The 23,252-nt window shown below is 41.3% G+C and overlaps 1 protein-coding gene across 7 annotated transcripts in view; it reads right to left on the bottom strand.

Moving 5' to 3' along the window:
- Positions 1-23,252, bottom strand: part of LOC139685756 (adenosylhomocysteinase-like 1) — a 186,070-nt gene that overhangs the window by 49,003 nt on the left and 113,815 nt on the right. Inside the window, exon 2 of one of the 7 annotated variants that reach the window (XM_071582827.1) lies at positions 11,736-11,941. The exons of 5 other annotated variants lie outside the window; for them this stretch is intronic. In XM_071582827.1, the coding sequence (XP_071438928.1) occupies positions 11,736-11,819 (84 nt within the window). In that variant the 5' untranslated portion in view covers positions 11,820-11,941. Of the gene's footprint in view, positions 1-11,735; positions 11,975-23,252 lie in introns of all 7 variants that reach the window. One more of the 7 variants, XM_071582828.1, reaches the window with a different exon arrangement.

Raw genomic sequence — 23,252 nt, 5'->3', positions numbered from 1 at the left:
GCTTTTCGTTCAGAAAATTTGATGAAAATCTATGAGAATATGTAAATGTATCCACTCACCAGAACATGTAAAAATCGTCTAATCTTCCGGATTACTCAGAAGTACGAACGAAATTCTATTTATTTTTTAATACATTGACCGCAGCTAATACTCCAAATTTTTTTATCACCCGAGTTTTAGGTAAAAGGTTTCCTGATAAAAATAAAATAATCGCCATCAAGCTACCACTACGGATTTTCATTTTAATCATTTGCCTTGCATTGCATGGTGGACGCTCAAAATATGGTAATTGTTCAAAACAAAAAAAAATTATTAAAAGATTTGACTCGACGTCAACATTTTTTCGTCATGTTAGCATAATCAATTATGACTAAGAAAGAAAGAATTTTTTTTTAACGAAGACTTGATAAAACCCAGTGTTTAAGTTTAACGGTCGTCTTACTTATACGTTTGGTGTAGATGAAGGACGATTTTAACCGTTTCATTCTAAAAAATATTTTATTCTCAATTATGTACATGTACACTTTTTAGCAGTGGATCCTTGCTACTAAGCTTGTTCATTTAAGTTGCTGATGTAGAGAATTTCAAGGTTGAGATACATGATATGCATTCCCGATAAAAACCTAGAAATCCTATCCCACCCAAATTTAACTTCTTAACGTTCACATGCAAGTTAAAAGTCACTAACAAATACAATACAAATTTGGACAAGGTAAACATCCGGTGCATACAATTTTGCACATTACTTATCATATGAGTCAACAAACAAGTCATTCTAAGCGTCTTCGAGAAATGAGAATGAATGAAGATAAATTAGAGGATGTGCCGACGGCAATTGCAGCAATGAGCAAATATAGGTCAGTCACCCACGAAAGCCCCATACAAACTTCTCCATTGGCAATTCCATGAGCCATGACGCTGACAACATTTTTCGCATAGATCATTATTCGCACGCTGACGCGCGTCTTTTGTCTCTCTAAGGAGATCTGGGCCGCCTAACAAGAGCCCAAGTTTCAAAAACCCTAGCGGATTCCAAGCATTGTGATTACCTGGGACCTAGGATTTACCAGTGAAAAGACATGTGGGATGAAGAAATAAAATGGGCCTCCTGCATGATACTAAATATGCGTAATGTCACCCCGTAGTAGATTTACACTTGGTGGAATTTTCTCACTCTTCCGATCATTCCATACCCTCGTGAGTACAATCCTCACAGCAAATTGGCATAAAATAGTTAGTTAACTTCCCCAAATAAATATGAATCTGATTGTAGAACTGCGAAAATAATCGATCTGGAAGCAAGTTTCAAGGGAACAGCAAACCAGAAAAGTAATCTAAGGAGAGCAGCTAGGACAATATCGCCGCGCAAACACAAATTGAGGTCGGGCTCACGCGCCTAGAAAACAATGGGCGAGACTCGATAACGCGGAAAAGAGAGAATATACCTCGCAAATGATTCCTCTTTTCAAACCTCGTAAAAAATAAAAGCGTGAATGGGCGACTAATACGTCGGAAGTATTTGGAAAACACGGGGAATTACCCCACACACATCCTGCAGATTATTCCCTTTCGGGGCGGGCATCGTCGAGCTAACCCTAAGCAGGGTACTTGCTTACTATTTTAGGCGAAAAACGGAAACTTTTTTAACTAATGGCTTTCATACTGCCTCGTCCCTTCATACTTCTTCCTCAGTCAAATTCGTACGGTGCTTCATCTTCTGTTCTTGAGACTACAAATATACCTTCTTTCGAGAGCCTCTTCGACTACATTCACACATGACCTCCTCGTTCTGCCCACTCATCTCTCAATACATTTTCTCGCCTCTTGCTCCTGTGACTTCGACTCTCATCCAATCCACTGTCTCAAAATGACCCAACCAGTGCAGGGCACTTTTTTCACGCTCCTCTACTACCGATGCGCCCTATCCACATTGACCCATTATCAGTCCTCACCCATTATCTCCCTTTTCTACCGAAGACACTCCTTAATTACCACATACACACCGCTTTAACTGATAAACTTTTATTTTTCCCACATTAGACAAAAATTCATCTTTTGAAATAAGTAAATTTTTGTAAGGTATCAGGAAAACAATTCTAAAATAAGAGGATTTTTTAGAAATAAGATTTAACCTTTGCGATTAGTAGGGAAAAACGCTTACAAACTTAGTTTCGTGGCAAGTTAGCATCGATTAAAAGTAAAACTACAATGATATCGAAAGCGATGACACTCATTATAGGCATGGTAGGAAAAGGATGATCCATTCAAGTAGCCAGGCAGATTCCTAACAGCAATTAACCCCAATGACTTCTGTCGTCATTAAAAAAGATGGCCATTACATCAGAATTCTTAAATTGTTCATCATGAGTTACAGGAGAATTAATTTCAATTTTTTTCGTAGAGCTACAGGTATCTAGACACAATATAACCAACCCCAAGGACAACGATGCCAAGTGCGTCTGTAATTTGACATTACCCTAATTCAAATAAAACTTCCTGTATGATTATGGACGTATTCTGAATGTGAAGCATATGCAAATCAAACATTTCAATTTTATCATGTCAAATATATAGCTTAGCCTCAATAGCCTTAGTTAGTTCTTTAGGAAAATAAGAAAAATATTGTCCTTTCCCAAAAGAAACTGGAATTGCTACAAAATGTCACGCTTCGAAACCGACTGTAGTTCTTTCATGGTCTTCTAGTCCGCCAGCAAAAAGGTGGTGATCTACTGAGGAATGGTAAGGTTATGTGCCCATATTCGAAATTTAGCTCCCATTTTTAATAGCAGGAAAAATAGCTGCCGAAATGAATTCCTATCTTTCTCCCTGTTCATTCTCCGAAGCTTCAAGATATAGGGCTTTGTGCGAATAATTTTTTTAATAGTTTAAGTTTGGCGTGCTTCAGTGATCACTACTATTTTTTATTTAATAATGCCCGGCTTTAAGCGTGGGAAGTGAATCGGGTTGGTCGAAATATATGCAAGCCACTCGCAGCTCGGGAATGCGCAATCGTTTCCCCCTCCTTTCTCAATGCCAGCTTGAATTGGAGGAATAACACAGGCACCGCGGGAGCAATGCCAGCGAATAATTTGGCTTCCCTCTCCTTCCCACGGGCTCTCTCTCTCACTGAAGGGGTCCTTGCCTAAGGGAATGACGCCTTATCGCCACGAGCGGAAGACTGAGAAAATTCATAATGCGCGGTTTGCTCGTGCACGGCCCCATTTGCGACGCTCAGGGCAAGGAGTCAAATCGGACCAAAGGAACGGCGCCGCGAAGAATATTAATAAAAAGAATGGCAACGAACTCGCTCATCGCGGCGGCGGGAAACCGTTGGCGGGTCCAATCATATCCTGGTCCAGGCCCGTCATTCAAACGAAATTGTCCACATCATTGTAGAGAGTAGACTTCGCCCTAACTGACCACTCGGTATCCCAACTTTCATGTTTCCCTAACGGACGGAGAAGAATAAGTCCCTGTTGAGAAAAAGGTGGTGGTTGGCAAACGCAGATTATCTCGATGAAGGGTTGGAAAAGGTTCAGAGAGAGATTTGGTGAAAAAACGTATCAAATCCTCGAAGGAATCTAATTGGCTAATTTGATAAGACAAGGTTTCAGGAGATAGCGTGACATTTAAATCATGAGTAAAAAAGTCAACTTTTTGCGCGGGAGGATAATAAATTTCCTCACCCAAATATGAAAAATACTCACAAAACTACGCAAAAGCGGTCCATTTCTTATTAAGATCCTTAAAACGTCAGGACTTAGGATCAAAATCGCTTATTAAGGATTGATAATGTATATTTGAACACCCAGAAATTAAAACGCACGCATACAACCCGGATTAGCTGATTAGATGCCGTCTCACAATGAAATATGCATATATGCATACATATGCACACACATACACACCTACACACATATACACACATATATGTGTATATATATATATACACACACACATATGTACATATATACACCCATATATATACATGTCCTGTATACCAGCAAAAAGGTGATGATGAGTATGAGTGGGTGTCGGTCCGGCAAGTCGTAGATCCGTAGTTCGAGTCCCGGTCAAGTAAACTTTTTTAAGCTTAAGACCTGCTCGATTCCACCTTTCCCACCATCCATGTGTTCGTCTTTCACATGTGTTCCTATCCCTTTTCCTTATATCTATATCCATATGAATGAATGTGTGTTCGCCATGTGGCGGGTTTTTCGTGTTTGAATGTGTGTGTGTGTATATATATATATATATATATACACACACACATATACATGCCCTGTATGTATGTATATATATATATATATATATATATATATATATATATACACATACATACATACATACACACACCACAGTGCCAGTGTACCACAACCTTTAATAATAAGATTAATAACCACCGCGCTTCCTGCAAACATTCTTAGAGCAGGCAGACCAGTTAACTTATCTTGGAAGTGATTTGGATTGAGATTGTCAAAGTAGTTAAAAAAGTAGTGGAATTAACTTAGGCAAAGAAGAGTTCACAAGTATGATTGAATTGATGAAGGGGACGTTAAATAAGGATTTCCAAAAAAGTTGGGGCAAGACTTTGATATCGTCTGGTTTTGTACGGCGCAGAATTTGGTAATTGAAGAAAGATAAAAGGCGTGGATTTGAGGTTTTTGAAAAGTGGGTGTAGAGAAGGACGGAAAAGCTTACATGGACAGAAAGGAAAACAATGAGGAATTGCAAGCCAAGGGGGATATAGGATAACAATGTTTTCTCTAGCGTAAATACAGTGCGGAGCGAAATGAATTACGATAAAGAAAGTAATAACTGAAAACATTTCGACAAGTTTATAAGGCATCTCCTTGAGATGCCTTATATGGTGTCACGAGATTAACCACGTTACGGTCGCTGAATTCGTGGTAACTAGGGCAATTAGCCGACTACCAAGTAACTTCTAAGCCTCCCTTGCAAATCCACTAGACGCTTCAGAAACGTACCTACCCAAATCCATGGCATGCATCACTCCTTTTCCAGGGGAACAGCTAACGCGGAGATTTAAGGTGACGTGGATGCAAATTACCATAGGGCGATAAGCGGGGTTTTAATCAACGCTATTCCCTTGGAAGGAAAAAAGTCTTCCATCTCAGTTTAAAGTACTACGTTTCTACCCCTTTCCATCTGAATACGCTGCCTCAAACTCTGAATATTGGATCAATACTGATTCACGATAATGAATACAGGAAGGAGAAAACCACATTCTCGGAGGAGGGAACAGTGACACATAATCTCCATTAAACTTCATGTCCGGGATTCTGGTAAACTTTAATTGACGATTCCACCGAGCCAGCCGACGGAGACGGTGGAATCCGCGCGCTCCGACATCCTTTTCCATCAAAGTCAGCATTCACGAAGGGAGTGAGGGAAGTGAGATGGAACGAATACAGAGATCCTCGACGCACTCGATGCATTCGTCATCAAAACTCTGTCACTGGAATATTTTCCCCACATCCCCGCAGCAGTGAACGCAGTCGTACACGGTTAATTGATGACTTGAAATCAATTATCACCATTAAAAAAAACTCTCATTCTGGAAAATGAAATTTCACGATAGATACACCAAAATCCGACAGATGAGCGCAAGTCATTCGAGAAATACTGACGTCACATCTCAAGTATATATTTATTTTCTAAAATGTTGGAGAAAGGTCTCGCGAGCAGAACATTAAATAGGTCACGCAGCGATGTCTATATGTTATATAAAATTGACCCGAGCATTTCATTTTTTATCTCCTAGGAGAAATGAAACAGTTTTTGGCGTCACTTGGTGGAAATTCTTCATATTGAAATTAAATTTAAAATACTTCGCCTTTCCACATAAACCACTTTTATTACGACCTAGGTTTCGTTATGGTATAACATCATCAGGTGATGATGTTATACCATAACGAAACCTAGGTCGTAATAAAAGTGGTTTATGTGGAAAGGCGAAGTATTTTAAATTTAATCTCCTACGAGCTCATGTCCTATGACGGATGCAATGATGACAGGTTCAAATTTTAAAATACCTGTTCTGCAATTTTTATTTTGCTGAGGGAGGCCATTCATCCAAATGGTAAGTTTGGTGCGGTGATCTACGATGCTGAACAATTAAAAGAGATATTTTTTCTACGAAGTACATATACGTTTCAGTGAAAGGGATAAGTAATGGATTAAAGTGCATTAGATTATACACTAGCTTAAGTCCACGAGATATGCTTTAAGTGCTAAAGAGATTACTAACACAATTACGACGCGAGTAAAACATCGACTGCGAGAATCTTTGCCATTGACTCAACGAAATATATATTCAATAACACTTAAATGTGTTTTCTAACGACGTCAAACCATTCCGAAAGGGCAAGAGTAATTTTTGAATAAAAATGTTGTCTTAATTTATATCAGTAAGGACTTTAAACTTCCACACCAACTATATCCATATTGCCTTAAACTATATCAAATGTTTCAATTTGTTTGCCATCAATTTACCATCATTCCTTGCAATCGTGTAAGGGAAAGTATAGGATTTAAAGATTAAAGCCTGACAGAAAATTTAAAATGAACAAACATAGCTCCATTATTACAATTTAATTAGTATAAGCATACGAATCACTATAATATAAATTTATGCAAATACGGCAGAAATCAGTCAAACGCAAAATAAAAAGGTCGAACCAAGCAGGGATTCAACTTCGACCTCTTATTCAATGGGTCATCCATTAAATTCGCTCGTCTGGTTCACAATCTTTCTAAGAATATATAAACATAGAGTGAATGAATATTTATAAGACGAAGAGTAGCACGAAAAGGACCACGTTAAAGAATGGCACGTACTGAAGTTTACACCGAGAAAAACTATGGAAACAATCATTTCAAGCTCGTGTCCTGCAATTTTAAACTAGCTATCCAAACACATGAACGCGCATTTATACGTGTTTCTAAATCGAATCGTGTTATACTACAAATTGATCATTTTGTACTGATGCCGAGAGGAGGTACACCTTGCCTAGTCTTCATTCTAACAATTTGTTATTGAGATATCATTTTCGAGAGACATGGGGTCATTTGACAAACGAACATTTGAAACAGATCTTGAAACATCTGAACCATCTGATCTTGATCTTGTACCTGATGATGCCGCAAGTCGGTGAAACGCGTTGTACCGTATAATAAAATCTGTGGAAAAGTACGAGTCTTTCTTTTTAGTATGGAGATCTTGAAACCGTACAGCGAGAGAGGCCGTGGAGAGCCAAACCTGAAGGACCTCTGAAGCTGGATATTTCGGATATTGGCATACGTACATCCCTCGTAAGAATAAACTTTTGCAAGACAAAAATCGCCTTTGTGAACTGCATCGCTTCATCCAAAGACGTGAAGAATGCTGGAGCTAATTTATTCCTATTACTTACGCATTGAAATAATATTTTATTGGTACGACTAGCTGCATTTAAGTGATTTTTCTGACGCTATGGCATTAGAATTAACTTGGTGAGACAGACTCAATGCAATTATCGTTTTAGTGAGTCTTAACACGACTACCTTTTTTCAACGGGGTTACATATTTACCGGTTCTCATTGTTTATGAAAACATTTTATCATAACTGATAGTTTAATTAGGACGAAGTAATTATAACTTTCTACAGTTGTGTAGGTCACTCTGCATGTTCTGTAGAAGTATCCGATTTATATACTTGGCAAAGGAAAATAAGACAATTTACGGTAATGTATTTTTTTTAAATTATGCAAAAATATCAAACCTGCAGAGGTTATACAGGGTTAGTGGACGACATTCTTCCGGGATCTATGTATTATTTGGAAGAGCGTTCGGGAACGTCTGGGGGGGATTTTGTCTAAACATTTCCATGCAATAAGCGTATATGTGCGCGTATACGCTAACTATAAAACGACCTATTTCAAGGACAAAAGTTTCCATAACTCGGAAGAAACCACGTAAACGTAAGATGTGTCTTAAAGAGAACTTTTCACCACATTTCCATTACTCATCCCAAATTCAGCTCAAACAATCTGGTAGCCCCGTTAATGTGATCACTATCCGACTGTTAAAATGTAAAATTTCTTACGTAATAGCTTTTCTGAATTATTCGTAATATTAATATGTAGTGTGTACTGTTGAGTATTCCACAAATGGAAACACCTTTTAGAGAAAACCAAATTTTGTTTACGAGAAAATCAGCCGTTTGGTTGTTGTCAAAGCGCAGTTTGCAAAAGCCACCTGTTGTTCAGATAACAAATATTTAATGATCGAGGGAAAAACGAAGTTAAATTCTTTGGGAACGAAGTGTAGCCATATTTTTGAATACTCAATTTTTAATAAGTGACTTCACCATAATCATAGCACAGCTTACAAGTTTATGCCTGTTGCAGTAACGATTATTTAAGGGCTTACATTGGCACGCACCGACCGAAAATGGTACAGTGCATAGTTCTTTAAATAACTTATTTCATATTCTCTACAATTTCCTTCAGTGGAAATGTCAAAGATACAGGCCTGTAAATCATTCATTTGAAGTCACAACTAACTTCCGTTGATTCCATTACTGGCGTATACGAAACCGAAGACTGCGTTTTAAATCTGTATCGTTTTGATAAAAAACATAAGCACTTGTTAAGCAGGAACGAACCTTATTGATTATTTAAATGAACCGAATTCCCTTTTTCACAGTTTCCAAAAACGTAAATCGTAAGAAGGAAACATGAGTATTGCGCCACCGATGACATCAACGCGTTTCCATGCGCAACAAATACTTCCTTAAGACGCATAGATTAAATTTAATATAGACTACAAGGTTATTCTTACGTGTATTGTTCATCACTGGTTTGATGCAATTCTTCATGTGCCTTTGACATTTTTAAATACGTAACGTTACGTAGCAGCCGTTAGTGTGCGTTAAAAACTGATTCCTTCACTGGCGCTGTTTAAATATTGACAAATATTACTCGAAAACAACTAGATAATCCCATTTTTCACATTAAATACCATTTTGCTTATCTCCTATGTGCCCAATACGATCAAAAATAGGAATTTATGTAAATTAAATTGCGATGTGATTCCATCGATCAGGTCGGCCTATTCAGGTGGCCGCTGGCGTCATTAACTTACAATACGAGGTCTCTAATTGGGTTTTCCTTTCGTCAATTATTTAGCTAGGGTAAAGAAAGGTATCCTTAATTAATTTCCTGAATTTATTATTTGCAGTGCAATTGATCATCTTTCCTTACGGGATGAGATTCGTGGAGTGAGAGTGGAGTGCGCCCACGTCATTACTGCGGCTTCAACGTCCACAACTATTTTTTCCGCGGGGATTGGCAAAACAGATGGGGTGGAACACTAATCTCTGCTACTGTAATCTTTTTGCTGCTACTAAAACTTTCGGCATGAATTTTTATCCACATGAAGCGAACTAGAGAGAACTGGAGAAAGGGAAAAAGAGAGAGATGAGGGGCAATGTCAACCGGTAAGCGCTGCTCGAGTCGCGGAGGTTAGGCTCGAAAGAGCAGAAGCTCGCCCGCATCGGGTACCGCACAAACTTACGTCACTCCTTCGCGAAATGCGCCTCTCAGACCATTTTAAGGTCCACGAATCCCTTTTAAGGCTTGGGAAATGAATTATAACGAATTTGGGAGAAACAACTCTGACGCTTTCCCCATAAACCTCTTCGACGAACTTGAAAAGTTCAATTCCAACGTAGTATCCGGAAATTTTCCTCCTTATCCGAAAATTGGACGATTTCGCGAGTCTCCCATTGTTTCGGCAATAACTACTCAGTTATTCAGAGACTACGTATTGGTCGGCATGATATGAAGCTGGAAAGGGGGTGGGGGGGACAGAAAGGTAATATTTTTATTTTTCCACGGAACTCAATAAGGGAACGGAGGCACTCCTTTGTGCCACTGATTTGCTCAAGAGAACGAAACAAACAAAATGGGGCAATCTCGGCAGTTCCGGGCGCAGATAAGTGAGTGGTGGCGGGAAGAGTGAAGGGAAAAATAAACTCTCCGAAGCAGTCGCAATCACGTTTCCCACTCGGCAGGAAAAAGCGTCAACGAAACCCTACTGTGCACTAACGGTTGGGCGGTAGCAAGGGGGCGTGAGGAGGAAACGGGCGGGCGACGCCACAGACGCTCCCCGGGAGGATAGACGAACGGGAAGCTTCGGCGCCTCCTTTTTGCCTCGGCACCCACATCACACAGGTGGCCTCGGGACCCCCTCCAATTCCCCCGCTTTCCTCCCTACTCACACTTCTCCTACACCTACCCGAAAATGGCTTCGTTAATCCCATTCCTTCGGCGAAAAAGTGACACGTCGAACAAAATATAAATCGGCGAGTCGCTCTTTCAATCACGAACTAAAAAACAACAAAATAAACTAATGACGCGAGTTGGAAAGAAGGTAAACCAGATATCACCTGGTTAATGCTAAATGATAAAAATCTTTCTTTCTTCGTAGACATTTTTAAAGCCCTTCCATTGCATTAAAGAGTAAATTAAACATAAGAAAGCCTGCGATGCCCTCACGAAATGAGGTTAAGGCGAAAGATTTATTTTGGCAATTACACCCCAAGTTTCGGTTGAAATAAACTTACGATAAATGCAACATATACATCGGGATGACCTACGTTCTTTGAAGTCTGGCGAGCCTGCCTTGTCATTACTGCTCCAACGGACCGATAATAAAGGCCAACTGACAAAGCATATGGCCGATGATCCAATAGCTAGGCGCGCTATGAGGATGCTTAATATCGGAACCGATGTCATCAGTTATTTCCCACTCGATATTAAAACCATCCCAAGTGATAGCCCGACATAACATACATTACAGAGGTTGAATTTAAAATTCGCTACCATCCCTAAAGTAAAGAGACTTGGCCAACCAAAGGGAAAGCCAGGAGGGTGGCTCAACGATGATTTCTGGACCACACTGTTGGGACGCCTGTGATATAGACAACCCCCACATAGATCGCACGGTGGCGGGCACGACTAATAAACCTACTGTAAAGTGAAAATCGAATTTCCATATCAACACCAAGAATGTATGAAACAAAATAGCGATGAATTCTTTTTGGGTAAATGAATACACCTAACTAGAAATACGATGGGTCGATACAGAGCGGAGGAGGGCGCGGTACTTGGGGTGAGGTGAAATAAATGTCTCCAATTGACCGAATGGGCCATATGCAATTAAGAATTCCAAACAGTCCTGATTTCGGGAGACATGGTTTGCCGAGAGGCTCCGCAGGGTGATATCAAAACTTCTGGAAGAATTACGCAACTATAAATGTCTCAGAAATTAAGTAGAATGAATAAAAACCTATCCAGGATTCAATGAGTGAGAAATCATCGTATTGCCTCTGAGGCACAAGATGAAACGGGGATAGTAAATATTGTTTCATTCTTATTGGACCCAGCGTACACTTCATGCTATGCATAAAGGCTTATCGACTCCCAATCATGCTTTACAGGATATTTCGCATTAGAATGATTCGAGTAATTCACTCCGAAGTACATTGGCGAACATTTTCCCCACACACAAAATCGAGAAATCAGAGCTGGAGAGAGGGATGGAAGGAACGAGGGAGGGAGGGAGAGAGATGGAAGAAGAGGAAGCAAGTGTGACAGGAAGCATAAAGAAAAACTTGCCGCTGGCCAAACGGAAAGGCATACATCAAGGGAATAATAATAGCCCTCACCTTGTACGACATTTGGTCGACCACGTCTTGGTCCTCATCCCGGAGCGCGGCGTCGGAGGCCTTCCGGGTCGCCGAAGACGCCATCGTGGTTGGCTGGGGGTGGCCTCTCCTTCACTCAAGTCGCGGTTGGGGACGTCTACGACGACGGCGGGCGAGAGGGAAGCCGGTGAAGCCACCGACGGCGCACGGTGAGGCAGTAGATCCGTCTGCAACGCGACCGCTCTAAGCGCTCACCACTCCTGCACTCCACAACACACACCCTCCATTCAAACCACCATCCAACAAACCACCACTGCCGTACTTTCACTCGCCACCGCTCCGAAACCTCCTCTTCCCCCTCCCTCTCCCCCCTCTTCCCTATATTCACGCCTCCCTCTTTCGCTTTATCCCCTCCTCCTGTGGGAGTCGATGGGGCGCGAGGGTGGGGGTGCGTGGGGAGGAGGACGGGCCTCGCCCCCCCCCCCACGACACCGAATCCTTCTCTTCCGATGCACGAGGGGAGGGAGGCGGGGCACGATGCGCACAGGCTGGGCTCACGGTGTGGGCGGGACGGAGGAGGGCGTGGAGGAGGAGAGTCGCCACCGATTCCCGAAAACAAAAGCAGGGGGAGAGGTGGGTCGCGTGACGTGCGTCCTTGTTTACACTCGACTTAGTGTCATATACATACACGCTCCGGAGACTTGACGGCTGATGCCGCGAGAACTACTACCTTGATCAAAAATTTCCCGGAATTTATTCAGAAAATTAAAAATACAAGTTTATTCATCTAAATCTATATTGTCCCCTTCAAAGTAATCCCCATCGACTGCAACACACTTATGCCAGCGCTTGATCCAATCCTCGAAACATTTTTTATATTCGGTTTTCGGTATGTCCATCAGTGCTTCCTGCGATTTTTCCATTACTTCCTCTCGGCTGCTAAAACGCGTTCCCCGTAATGGTTTTTTAACTCGATTGAACAGAAAGAAGTCACAGGGAGCCAAATCAGGTGAATTCGGTGGCTGTTGGATGGTATTTGTTGCATTTTTCGTCAAAAAATTACGAATAATGATAGCACTGTGCGACGGTGCGTTATCATGGTGCAAACACGAGTTTTCTGCCCACATTTCTGGTCTCTTTCGGCGAATTGCTTCACGCAAACGTCTCATAACGCCCAAATAATACTCTTTGTTTACTGTCTGGCCTTCTGGCAAAAATTCATGATGCACTACACCGTTGTAATCCATGAAAACCGTCAGCATTGCCTTCTTTTTTGACTGAAAACGACGTGGTTTTTTTGGTCTCGGCTCATTTGGTGAACGCCATTCACTTGCCTGACGTCTGGATTGCGTGTCGTACTCATAAACCCACGTCTCGTCTCCAGTAATGATCCTTTTGATGAATGTGGGATCGGATTCAGCCTCGCAAATCATGTCTTTTGCGACGTCAACACGGTCTCTTTTTTGCATGAAATTGAGGTCTTTCGGCACCAACTTTGCTGCTACACGACGGAAACCCAAATCATTAACCACAATGTCTTGGGCGGATCCATAGGCAATGTTCAAGTCCTCCGCTATTTCTCTGATGGTTAATTTGCGGTTATTGACCAACATTTCTTTTACTTTATCAATTTTTTCACCGACTTTCGATGTCGATGGTCTGCCACTGCGTTCATCATCTTCGATTGACTCACGACCACTTCTGAACCGCTCGTGCCACTGGTAAACGACCGTTTTTTTTAGAGAATCGTTGCCGAAACACTTTTCCAACATTTCCAACGTCCGTGCGCCACTAAATCCGTTTTTTACGCAAAATTTAATACAAGTTCGTTGTTGCAAATTTAAATCCATTTCTGAAATTGTAAAAAATCGCCAACACACACAGAGATAGATGTACTCTTGGCTACGTAACTTTTGCAAATGTCAAGTTATGACACTAAGATTTAAAGGGAATATCAACAACAGATGTACCAATTTAACAAAAAAAACAGAACTCAAATCGGAACGATGGGAGCGCCACACGGTGGTTATTCCGGGAACTTTTTGATCAAGGTAGTATACATACGTACACTACACCCGCACAAATGGCGTCCTACAAACAAACAGAACATGATTTTTCATGAAGCTGCGTGACCCGGGATCTCCGGAGTCGCGGCTTCATTTTGCATATTGGATGATAACCGTAAACGATCCAAAACTTTTTTCCTTTTATGTTTGTATCCGAAAAGAGTTCACTCCGCCTCGGGGCAAAAACGCTTTCCTTCGCGGTCGCCAACATTTTCTACTTTAGCGTTACGGCTCTATTCACGGCAAATATAATGTCACGGTATCGATGTCGTGTGGCACGCCAGAGAAGCACCGCCGCCACTATGTGATCTTTTGGCGGCTCGGGCATGATTTTTAAGCACGCTTCATCGACGTCGGATGGCACAAACGCGAGTGTAAACCAGGGTGGACGCAACCATCTCCTCCCACACTCCCCTACCCCTTCTTTCCCATGCGTGACGCGAAGCTCACGGTATTCTCATAGGGTGAGGAGTATTTTACATTCCACTCCACGGCATTACCGAGCTCCCATCCCCTCCACCTCCGGCTCCCACCCCCTCCCGCGAAATTCCCGCACATACCTATCTCCCATTCCCCGCAGGCATCCTCGGAAACGATTCTCGCACTCTGATTTTCAATTGAAGCAATCATGTTTCCCATATGTCCTTCTCTCCGAAAGAGTCGATTAATTCATCCCCCCAATTCCAGCGGGATATCGCCGAAGAACAACACGATTGGAGGGGCCGATGCACGCGAATTATGTGGTTGGGGAATCGGGGACTCTCGGCGGGAGGCAATAACAGGACTCGACCGACGCCGCGCTCTTGCGAGGCAACAACAAAATGACTTCAGAGGTGGGTCCAGGCGGCTTTTTTTCCACATCAAATGTGACCGCATGAACTATGAAACGACCGTGTGAATTACGACGACGCGCGCTCCGTACACACTCGGCCCTCGCATCAGCGCTGAGCCCTAAAGAATTCATTCGCAACCCGTATATAATATTTTTTCCTTGGAGTGCCATCCTAACAGAAAAAAATATCTCCGTTCGATGTCAAACAAGTGGCATGCTTGCCGTGACACTGACAAAAACTTCAACATTTGCTCAACGTTAGATCCTCTCCCGTTCAGCTACAAACATGCTTAACATTGGAATAAAATCTTCCTCCATGCATTTACTTCTGTCATTTTATTGCCTGGGCATGTACAACACGTACAGATATAAGGTCACGCGAACAATTAATGTATGTTTAACCAAAAATGGCGTGATGGACGTGATAGTCCACTTGGTAGAGGGCTGAGTTACTGGTTCGATTCCCGGAGAACGCCTCTGGACACCCCCAAGCTACGTGATTTTTCGGGCATCAGTCCTGGGGAACCACAGGTGGCACGGGGAAAGGAACTGCCCCCCTTTGGGGTTAGTACTGGGCGAGCTCCAACTTCATCTACCAAACTAAACTTCGGGTTGATTACTATGGTGGTGGGTTAAAAATTAAGTGTCAATCGATCGTTTCTCGAGAGGCTTATCTTTGGTAAGAGTTAAATGTCCCCGAGTCACTGTGGGTTATATATATATTTCACCTTTTACATGAGAAAATAGTAAAACATTAAGACTTCGTCCGATTTGCAGCGCTAAGGAATTGAGGAGAGAAATCAAAGTACGCCATCCGTCGCCAAGAACATGCACAAGGGTGGCGTGCCACCGGTCGAACCCGGCCTCAGGAATGGTAGGAATGTTAAACGCAAATGTGTTTCCTCTCCCTGTACCTCTGGAGGCACGTGATCTCCGGAGATCCTGAGAAGCAATTCTTTAATTGTTTATGGATGTCCTTACATGTTTCGCTACTCCCTTGCGCAATATCCGTACCCTCGATAGGGTACCCCCTTAAAAATTCACTGGTAAGAAGGCCTTTCTGAGTCATTTTATCTTGATGCTGACGTCAAGTAATGAGTGTACATGTTAAATTTCAGATCGATGAGTGAATTTTCCTCCGTGACAAGTTCACCGAGAGAAATCCTTGTCTTAGGTTTTTATTTAAAAAGAAAGCGCTCGAGTAGAGCCTGATGCAATGCAGCATCACTAGAATAAGTAGGCGAATATTCGCCATGCCTGCCTTCATTAGAGCAACGATAAGTTGAGTTTCAAATTTTACAGTGGCCTGGATACTAAGAGCTGAGTGACCAGTCGTTCGGCGCCAAAGTTTGAAGCAAGCTCGTGGGTCACCGGGGAAGTGTCAGTGGAGTTCGGCGGGCGCCCGGCGTGAGGGTCGAGGGGAGGTGTGGAGGCACTTCACAGCCGGAAAGCGTACGAACGAACAGGATTGTTTCCAAACAGACGCACCACACCTAAAAAGAATCTTTTGGAGGAGGGGGAATAGGATAGGATCTCGTCGATGTCGTCCCTAGCTAGGCTATGGCATTGGTGGTGTTTCCCTTTCACCGGGAGAGAAATGCTCACAAATAGCACCAGCTGGCCACAACGAGTGACTGAGGCTCCTGGGGGACACACGTGAGGGAGGAGAGAGGCAAGAGTGGGGGGGGGGTATTCCGTTCCATGAAGGAAGACCTCCCTTCTTGGATTCAAAAGGATCTCGAGATCCTTTATCGAGGGGAATTCAATCATTAAACATAAATCTTCCTCATTCATCACATGGGAAGTCCATTTCGTGGAACGGGATTACCTTTTAATTTGTGGGGGATAGGGATGGGGCGGTGGCTAAAGTACAAGCTTCCCACCAAGAGGGCCCGGGTTCAAATCCTGGATAAAAAAAACATTTTTCAGTGGTATCCCGATCCCTACTTGAGATGCTTTGTGGAGAGCACTTTCAATGAGTACGACATCCGTCGGATGGGACTTTAAACTGCGGATCCCTGGCGCTTTTCGACTAGAGTAGGCTAATGCCGTCGCCGGGTTTCTCTCCACCCTGCCTTTCCCATCCATCCCTAATGGCGCAAATGAACTTAGCTGCCGGTCGCATCCCATAAAAACTAATACTACCCTTTTAATTTGTACGCATTCGGAAGCATAATTTACGAGCTCATCCTGGAAAATGCTCACAGAGTGAAGCATACTCTTGAGGGTCACACTTAAGGTGATTAGTTTTTGGCAAGAGGAAGTTACTTCAGCAAGTGTGAAAAGTGAACACAGGTTACGGCCACGCACAAAGGGGTATTCTCCCTCACTGGCTTTTCGGATGGAAAATAGAATAGAGAAGAGTAGAAATCAAAAAATGATATGAAACATCTGAGCGCTTGTAACAATGATTTACCATTAGTAAACAATAGAATAATATTTAAATAATGTGTTCATAAGTTTCAAATATTTCATGTTTTGCTTGTTTTAAACTGGAATATATATATATATATATATATATATATATATATATATATATATATATATATATATAATACATATACATACATATATATATATATATAAATACATATACATACATACATATATATATATATATATATATATATCTACATATATCAGGTACTCGAGGAGTACCTGATGATAACGTTTAGACTGAAATGAACTTGATTGAAGTTGAACAAAGTGAAGTCACGTCTCAAACAGCCAATTACATTTTTAGATATCACAATGACTGCTTCAAGGGAATATATTTTTTTCGAAATTTAGCAAGGAATATTTATATTTTCAATTAAAAAAGGAAAAATGCCAGGCCGCGAATAAATAATCCGAAAATGCTCGATTTTTAGGAATCGTCCTAAACCGCGAGCCGTGGGTTAGCAGGCGTGATCGATACACCAGTCCGCCCAGCAACAATCTTAGTGCAGGAAAACTCGGCCATTATACAATTCGTTGATTCTGTAACCCCGCGACACATGGAACCGGCCTACCACTACTACGGGTGACTTGGCCTCCATTACCTACAGGTATTGACTGGAGCTGATACCTTGTTATTTATAGCGTATTATAGTTGTCGATCCGGTCATATCATATTTTTCAACAAAAAGTAACGCGCCAAATAATAGTACGTAGTACTTCGCGAAGGAGGCCAAACAATATGACAACCTTCCGATCTTTTATTGAGGGAAGGGGGACGGACGCTAACGGTTGTATACCTGCCTGCCCCTTGAAATGTTCAGTGCCAATGACTCCGATACTCAAATATTTTTCGCTTCCTAAACATTTTCTCTCCCAATTTTCACTAATCAGGCATCACACACATGAAAGAACATTTTCTAAAAAAATCATTCAATAATGTGAATGACATGGGGGGGGGGGGGTTCAAAAATAATAAAATAGCAAAACACGAAACGAGAAAATATTTCAAACGAGGAATCGTTGGCAGAAATAACTGAGGACTATTAGTTTAGCCAATAGCAAACATTATTTTCGCTACTGGGTAAAAGACTTCCAATGCTAGCATCGGAAATTGCAATGTTGAAAAAATAAACTTGCAGTGAAATCAATTGCTCTCTCGACCGTTAATAATCTCCACAAACGTACGGCTGGATCTATTAATTTTGTACAGACACCTACGCATAAGATGCATATTAGTATGATGATGCAGTTTCAACTATTTTACCGAGACTTCCTTTCTTTTGCAGTTTTAAATATTCAATATACGCACTTCAATTATAATTGTTCAAGAATCGTGCGTCTGTCAGTTTTTTTTGTCAATATCGAATTTTTGTCCCAATTTCGTATTCGCAACCTCCCCAAGCCGATCGCGTCAGGAGGTCCGACCCTGTTTTCGGATTTCAGTGAAACCCTTGCCCCTGGGCTGATTGCTGCGTTCCGGATAACATTTTTTATTCTGCCTTGTCGACTTCTGAATGGAAATGACCACCGCCGTCTTACATCTGAAGTGGTCTCCGTAATCATTCTCTTTTTCAATAATAAACTACGTGACGGTTTCGTTTTTAAAACGTTATTGCTAAAAATAACCGACATACCTCGATAAACTTTATTTTGCATATTAATAGATTCTTATGTACATTATGAAATAATTAGAGCTAATTATCATGACTTATTTCATTCAAGGAAGCCGTAGAAATGAAGTAACCCACAGATAGAGAAGATAGAGGCGAGCAGTGTGACTAAGTTCCTTCGTTTGAAATGTTCCAGAGCTCGGCAGATCCACGATGAAATAATGTTCGTTTATGAAAATGATAGCCCGTCATATGACCCAGTTGTGAGGTGGAAAATAAATGTTCAAACTGCCCAAATGCCCCTCACAGACGATCCAAGAAGTGGAAGACTATCACTCACAAACGATGCTGCCACAGTGAAGAAAGTGGAGGAATTTATTGTATTAGACCGAAGAGCAACCATCCAAATGATCATGAATGAGACTGATCTTAATTACGGTGGCGTCTGGGTGGAAAATTATTCACAAACAACTGCACATGTCTAAGGTGTCAGCACGCTGGGTACCACGACTACTGACTCCTTTGCAGAAGCAAACACGGCGCGATCTACAATCGCGACAACGGCGCAACCGGAAATCAAAACGATGTGGCTTTCGAAGTTTTGCCACATCCACGCTATTCTCTGGATTTCGTCCCAAGCGACTTTTACTTATTCCCAGAACTCAAAAAAACCATTGTTAGGTCGGAAATGTGGCAACACAAATGACGTCATTCAAGAGAAGACAAATGTCTTTCGACGCTATCCGCTGAGTTCTATAAAGACGGCCTACGAAAGGACAATAAGCGCTGCAATAAAAGTTTAACTCTGGATGACGACTAGGCTAGAAATGTCAAGAATAAAAAATAAAAATTAAGTTTCTATTTAGATTATTTTTACAAATAATCAAAAGTTTGCATTATCCCCTCGTACTTCAAGCACAAGTATGGATAAAACCAAAACGCAATTAGTTTCACTGTTACGGGGGATGTTGATCTGGTCCTTCATGACTCAGATAACGTGAGGCTGGCATATGTTTCTTGTCTACTGACTGTATACGGACTCAGATAAGAATAACACTATCACGTTAATCCCAGGCTTTCATGTGCCACTCTTTGCGTTCCCTTTTGCACTGCAACAGCAATGTTTGAGCGGTTGGCCGAATGCCTCACGGCACGGAATGTCATGCGATCATTTTGTCAAGAAGAAGACAAGATACCCTTGACTTGAAGCTCCGATATCTTCCGAAAAGACTATTTTAATCACGTAATAAATTATAATACATAGTTGAGGATGAGTTTAAAGAAAATAAAGTGTGCAGCGACCCCAATTCAATGCAGTATTTTGAAGGTCAATGAAAATTCATATTTTGCACGAATCTTAACGTCAAAGTAAGCTATGCTCTATGATGTAGTAGGGATAATTGACGGGCCACAACACTCACTATATCCAATGCCAATCTCTCTGCAATTATTGAGCAGATCGTGTAATATCCATAATTTTCTAGCAAATAATTCTACTACTTCGCCAAGTAAACAACAGTCATTATCAATAATGATATCATTCCACAACGGCTATTAGGAAATAATTATCATCAACACCCGGATAGAGTTTTCTATTTCAATTCCAATACATAAAAGGAATATCACATTGAATACCTACACGATTTTCCACGAATCAGGTAAATTTTATGAACACTATCCTCCGTTTGGTCTCGGCAGGTTATGATATCCATACTCTCAATAAAAAACGAATAGACTTTACACAATGAATTTTAAGAACACCATTAAAGGTCACATATCCATTAAAGGTAGGTTTAGGACTGTCTCTAAGAACTATTATTTCCTAAGTATCGTGGTGTTTCCTCGTTTTTATCTTATTATATTTCCTTATTCAATTCTTATTACCTTCTTCCTGCCTTCATGACGTCAAAGAAGGCTATTCCCTTCCTTCCCCAACCACTCTTACCTTATAGCCTTGAAACATCCCCACCTCAAATGCGGCCTTAAACACACCACTACCTCTCAATACATATACGTCCTCCACCCACAGTTCACTGCCCTCTTAAGATTTAACCCTACACCTTCCTCTCTTCTCTCGCCTAAGGAAATTCGTCATTAAGAACGATTTACACGATGTTTATTTCACTATACATAAAATTCAGGATAGTTAAAATCATGCCGTTCAAAATGATGAATCTAAATTTAATTCGTAAAATGAGTTGAAACCGATTTTCTCTACTGAAAAGAGAAATAATGACAACGCTTATTTTCGATCTGATTCTTGTGTCCAACGACCAATTACGCATAGGCAGGGGTTGCCTCAAAAGACTAACAATTATGACGCTGGAATCCACACTATTATTGTTTGAAGCCGATTTTCGTACTCCGCTGGCAAAAGCTTGCTCTTGGACGAATAGGCAGCACAGGGATTGATCTCACAATTTAAAATTGGGGAACATTAACAAATAATGACTCTAATTGCCAACGAATTAATTTGGCAGTTCATTGCGCAGCATCACCAAAACACCAATACGTACACCATTACTACAAAGTCTCCCGAGTATCCAATTTCTTGCCCAAATTTTTCGTTTCCGTATTCGGTATTGTAAACTTTTTCCAATTAATATTGCCTCTAATGCCAGAGCTGTATAACTCTTTCACAACTATGAATGGGATCAAAAATCACGACTACTAAATGATTACTGGAATCGAAACATAAATGGATGGTAGTGGTTCATTTTTATTCCCTTTTTTCGCATAAAAAATAACTACTTAATTTGGCGAATTAACCCTTGTTTTGAATTAAGTCTTCCTCCAGCATGCATACAAATTTGCACGTTATTTAATAGATTTTTCTAAATATTTTTCCCTTTCCCCTCCCTCTTCCATTTACTCCCTTATGACTAACCTTCCCATCTGGTGCTTGCACCCCCTGCCACACACCTTGTTGGTGGATCGCGGGGTATTTATGTCGATTTCGTGCCTAGACACGGCGTTCGGGTTGTAACCGAGCATATGCAGTACAAGCATAGAGCAGATACTTAGTTCTGGAGTGATTTTCGACTTTTTTCGGACGTCCAGTATGAGTTGAAATATTTCCAGATGAAAAGTTAATACAGGGTAACTTTTCCGAGATGAAATTTGGAACTCGGACACTCGACTTTTTATCACCTTGTGTCTGTAAGTTTAATGAGCATAGATTAAAGCATGAAGCACACCTCACCCGCTGGGGAAGTGAAAAAAAGACCGGGACGTGCCACGATGAGAAGACACTTGTGTCGTGCAAATCAAATAAATTTGTGGAATGCAAAGATGTTCGTTTGTTATCAGTACTGAGAAAGTGCTTCACATGAAAAGGGGCGAAAAAAATACGGAAAATGTCATTGGGCTTGGCAATGAAGCATCTAAAGAGAGCCGAGAGCAGACGACCAAGACTAATACGTAAAGATTAAAAGTGAAGATTCATGCAAACTTGGATATGGAGTGCAGTTTTGCATGGATAGATAACTTTATCGTACAGACGTATCGTACGTGCGCTCACGGATGCAGCCGTGTCCCCCAAAGGACGCCAAAGCTTAGCTGGAGACACGCATGGGCGGGGGGAAACGAGGAAGACACTGCTTCCATCTCGTTAAGCAGTGACCACTACGTCTTGTCTCCAAGTACACTCCTCTGCTGCTTGAATCGGAGTGCGTCTCTGACGAGTGTATGAACCCCGAAGCAGCGGAAATGTGTTCTTTTAAGCATCGGCGGAATGGGGACTCGAGTTAGAATTTCACTTTTCCGACTGATTCGCACTGTTTATATTTTCGGAGCGCAACAGATGCACGGAGTACGTTGACATCGGGCCTGCCCGCTGCGAATCGTGAAAAGATCTAAAAATTATTAACTTGCCGTGCATGAAAATAAAATACATACCTCAATAATTACAAAGTTTTCATCGCTCATGTCTATTTTCCAGGTATTTTACGAACTTACTCTGAAGAGAGATGACTGCAGCACTTCCTTCACGCAATACTTATTTTTTTAACCATTCACGGCTGATAAATGATTAATATAATGCTTTGCCTCACGAAAAAATTATATTTTGTTCGGGGACTTTTTAAGTTTCGTGCGTAACAAGAATCCTGGAATGGCAAACCGTTTTTTTCAAAATTTCATGAACTCAACCATAAATTTAAAATTAATGATTTAAATTTTCACTGTTTCGTAGCAACAAAACGGCCCGCTGGGATTACAAAGAGGAACATTAAAAAATCTTCAAGCTTCCATGCACATTACTTAATTGAAACAGCTTACACGTTTACTACCTAAATTTATGTCAATAGTTCTTCAGTCTGTTGCCATACAAAACCCACCTTAAACGGTAGATTACCAATAACATTAAGATATTCACTATTGAGCAGAAGGGAGACGAATATGAGACGACCCGAATACGGGAGTGTGCAAACCGCGGGGAGCTCTCACTTGAGCGAAATGGATTCGAATACGAATCGACCAACTCGAATCAACCAGCTATGTAGTAATTTCCTCCCGCTCGTAATTAATATCTTAAGATATTCTAAAAATGCGATACTCCTTCCGATCAACTGCATCGTGAAATGAGAACTTT

The sequence above is a fragment of the Hetaerina americana genome, unplaced genomic scaffold (genome assembly GCF_022747635.1).
Source record: "Hetaerina americana unplaced genomic scaffold, ioHetAmer1.1.p SCAF_12, whole genome shotgun sequence".
NCBI classification, from domain to species: domain Eukaryota; kingdom Metazoa; phylum Arthropoda; class Insecta; order Odonata; family Calopterygidae; genus Hetaerina; species Hetaerina americana.
This window is presented reverse-complemented; position numbering and strand designations above follow the sequence as displayed.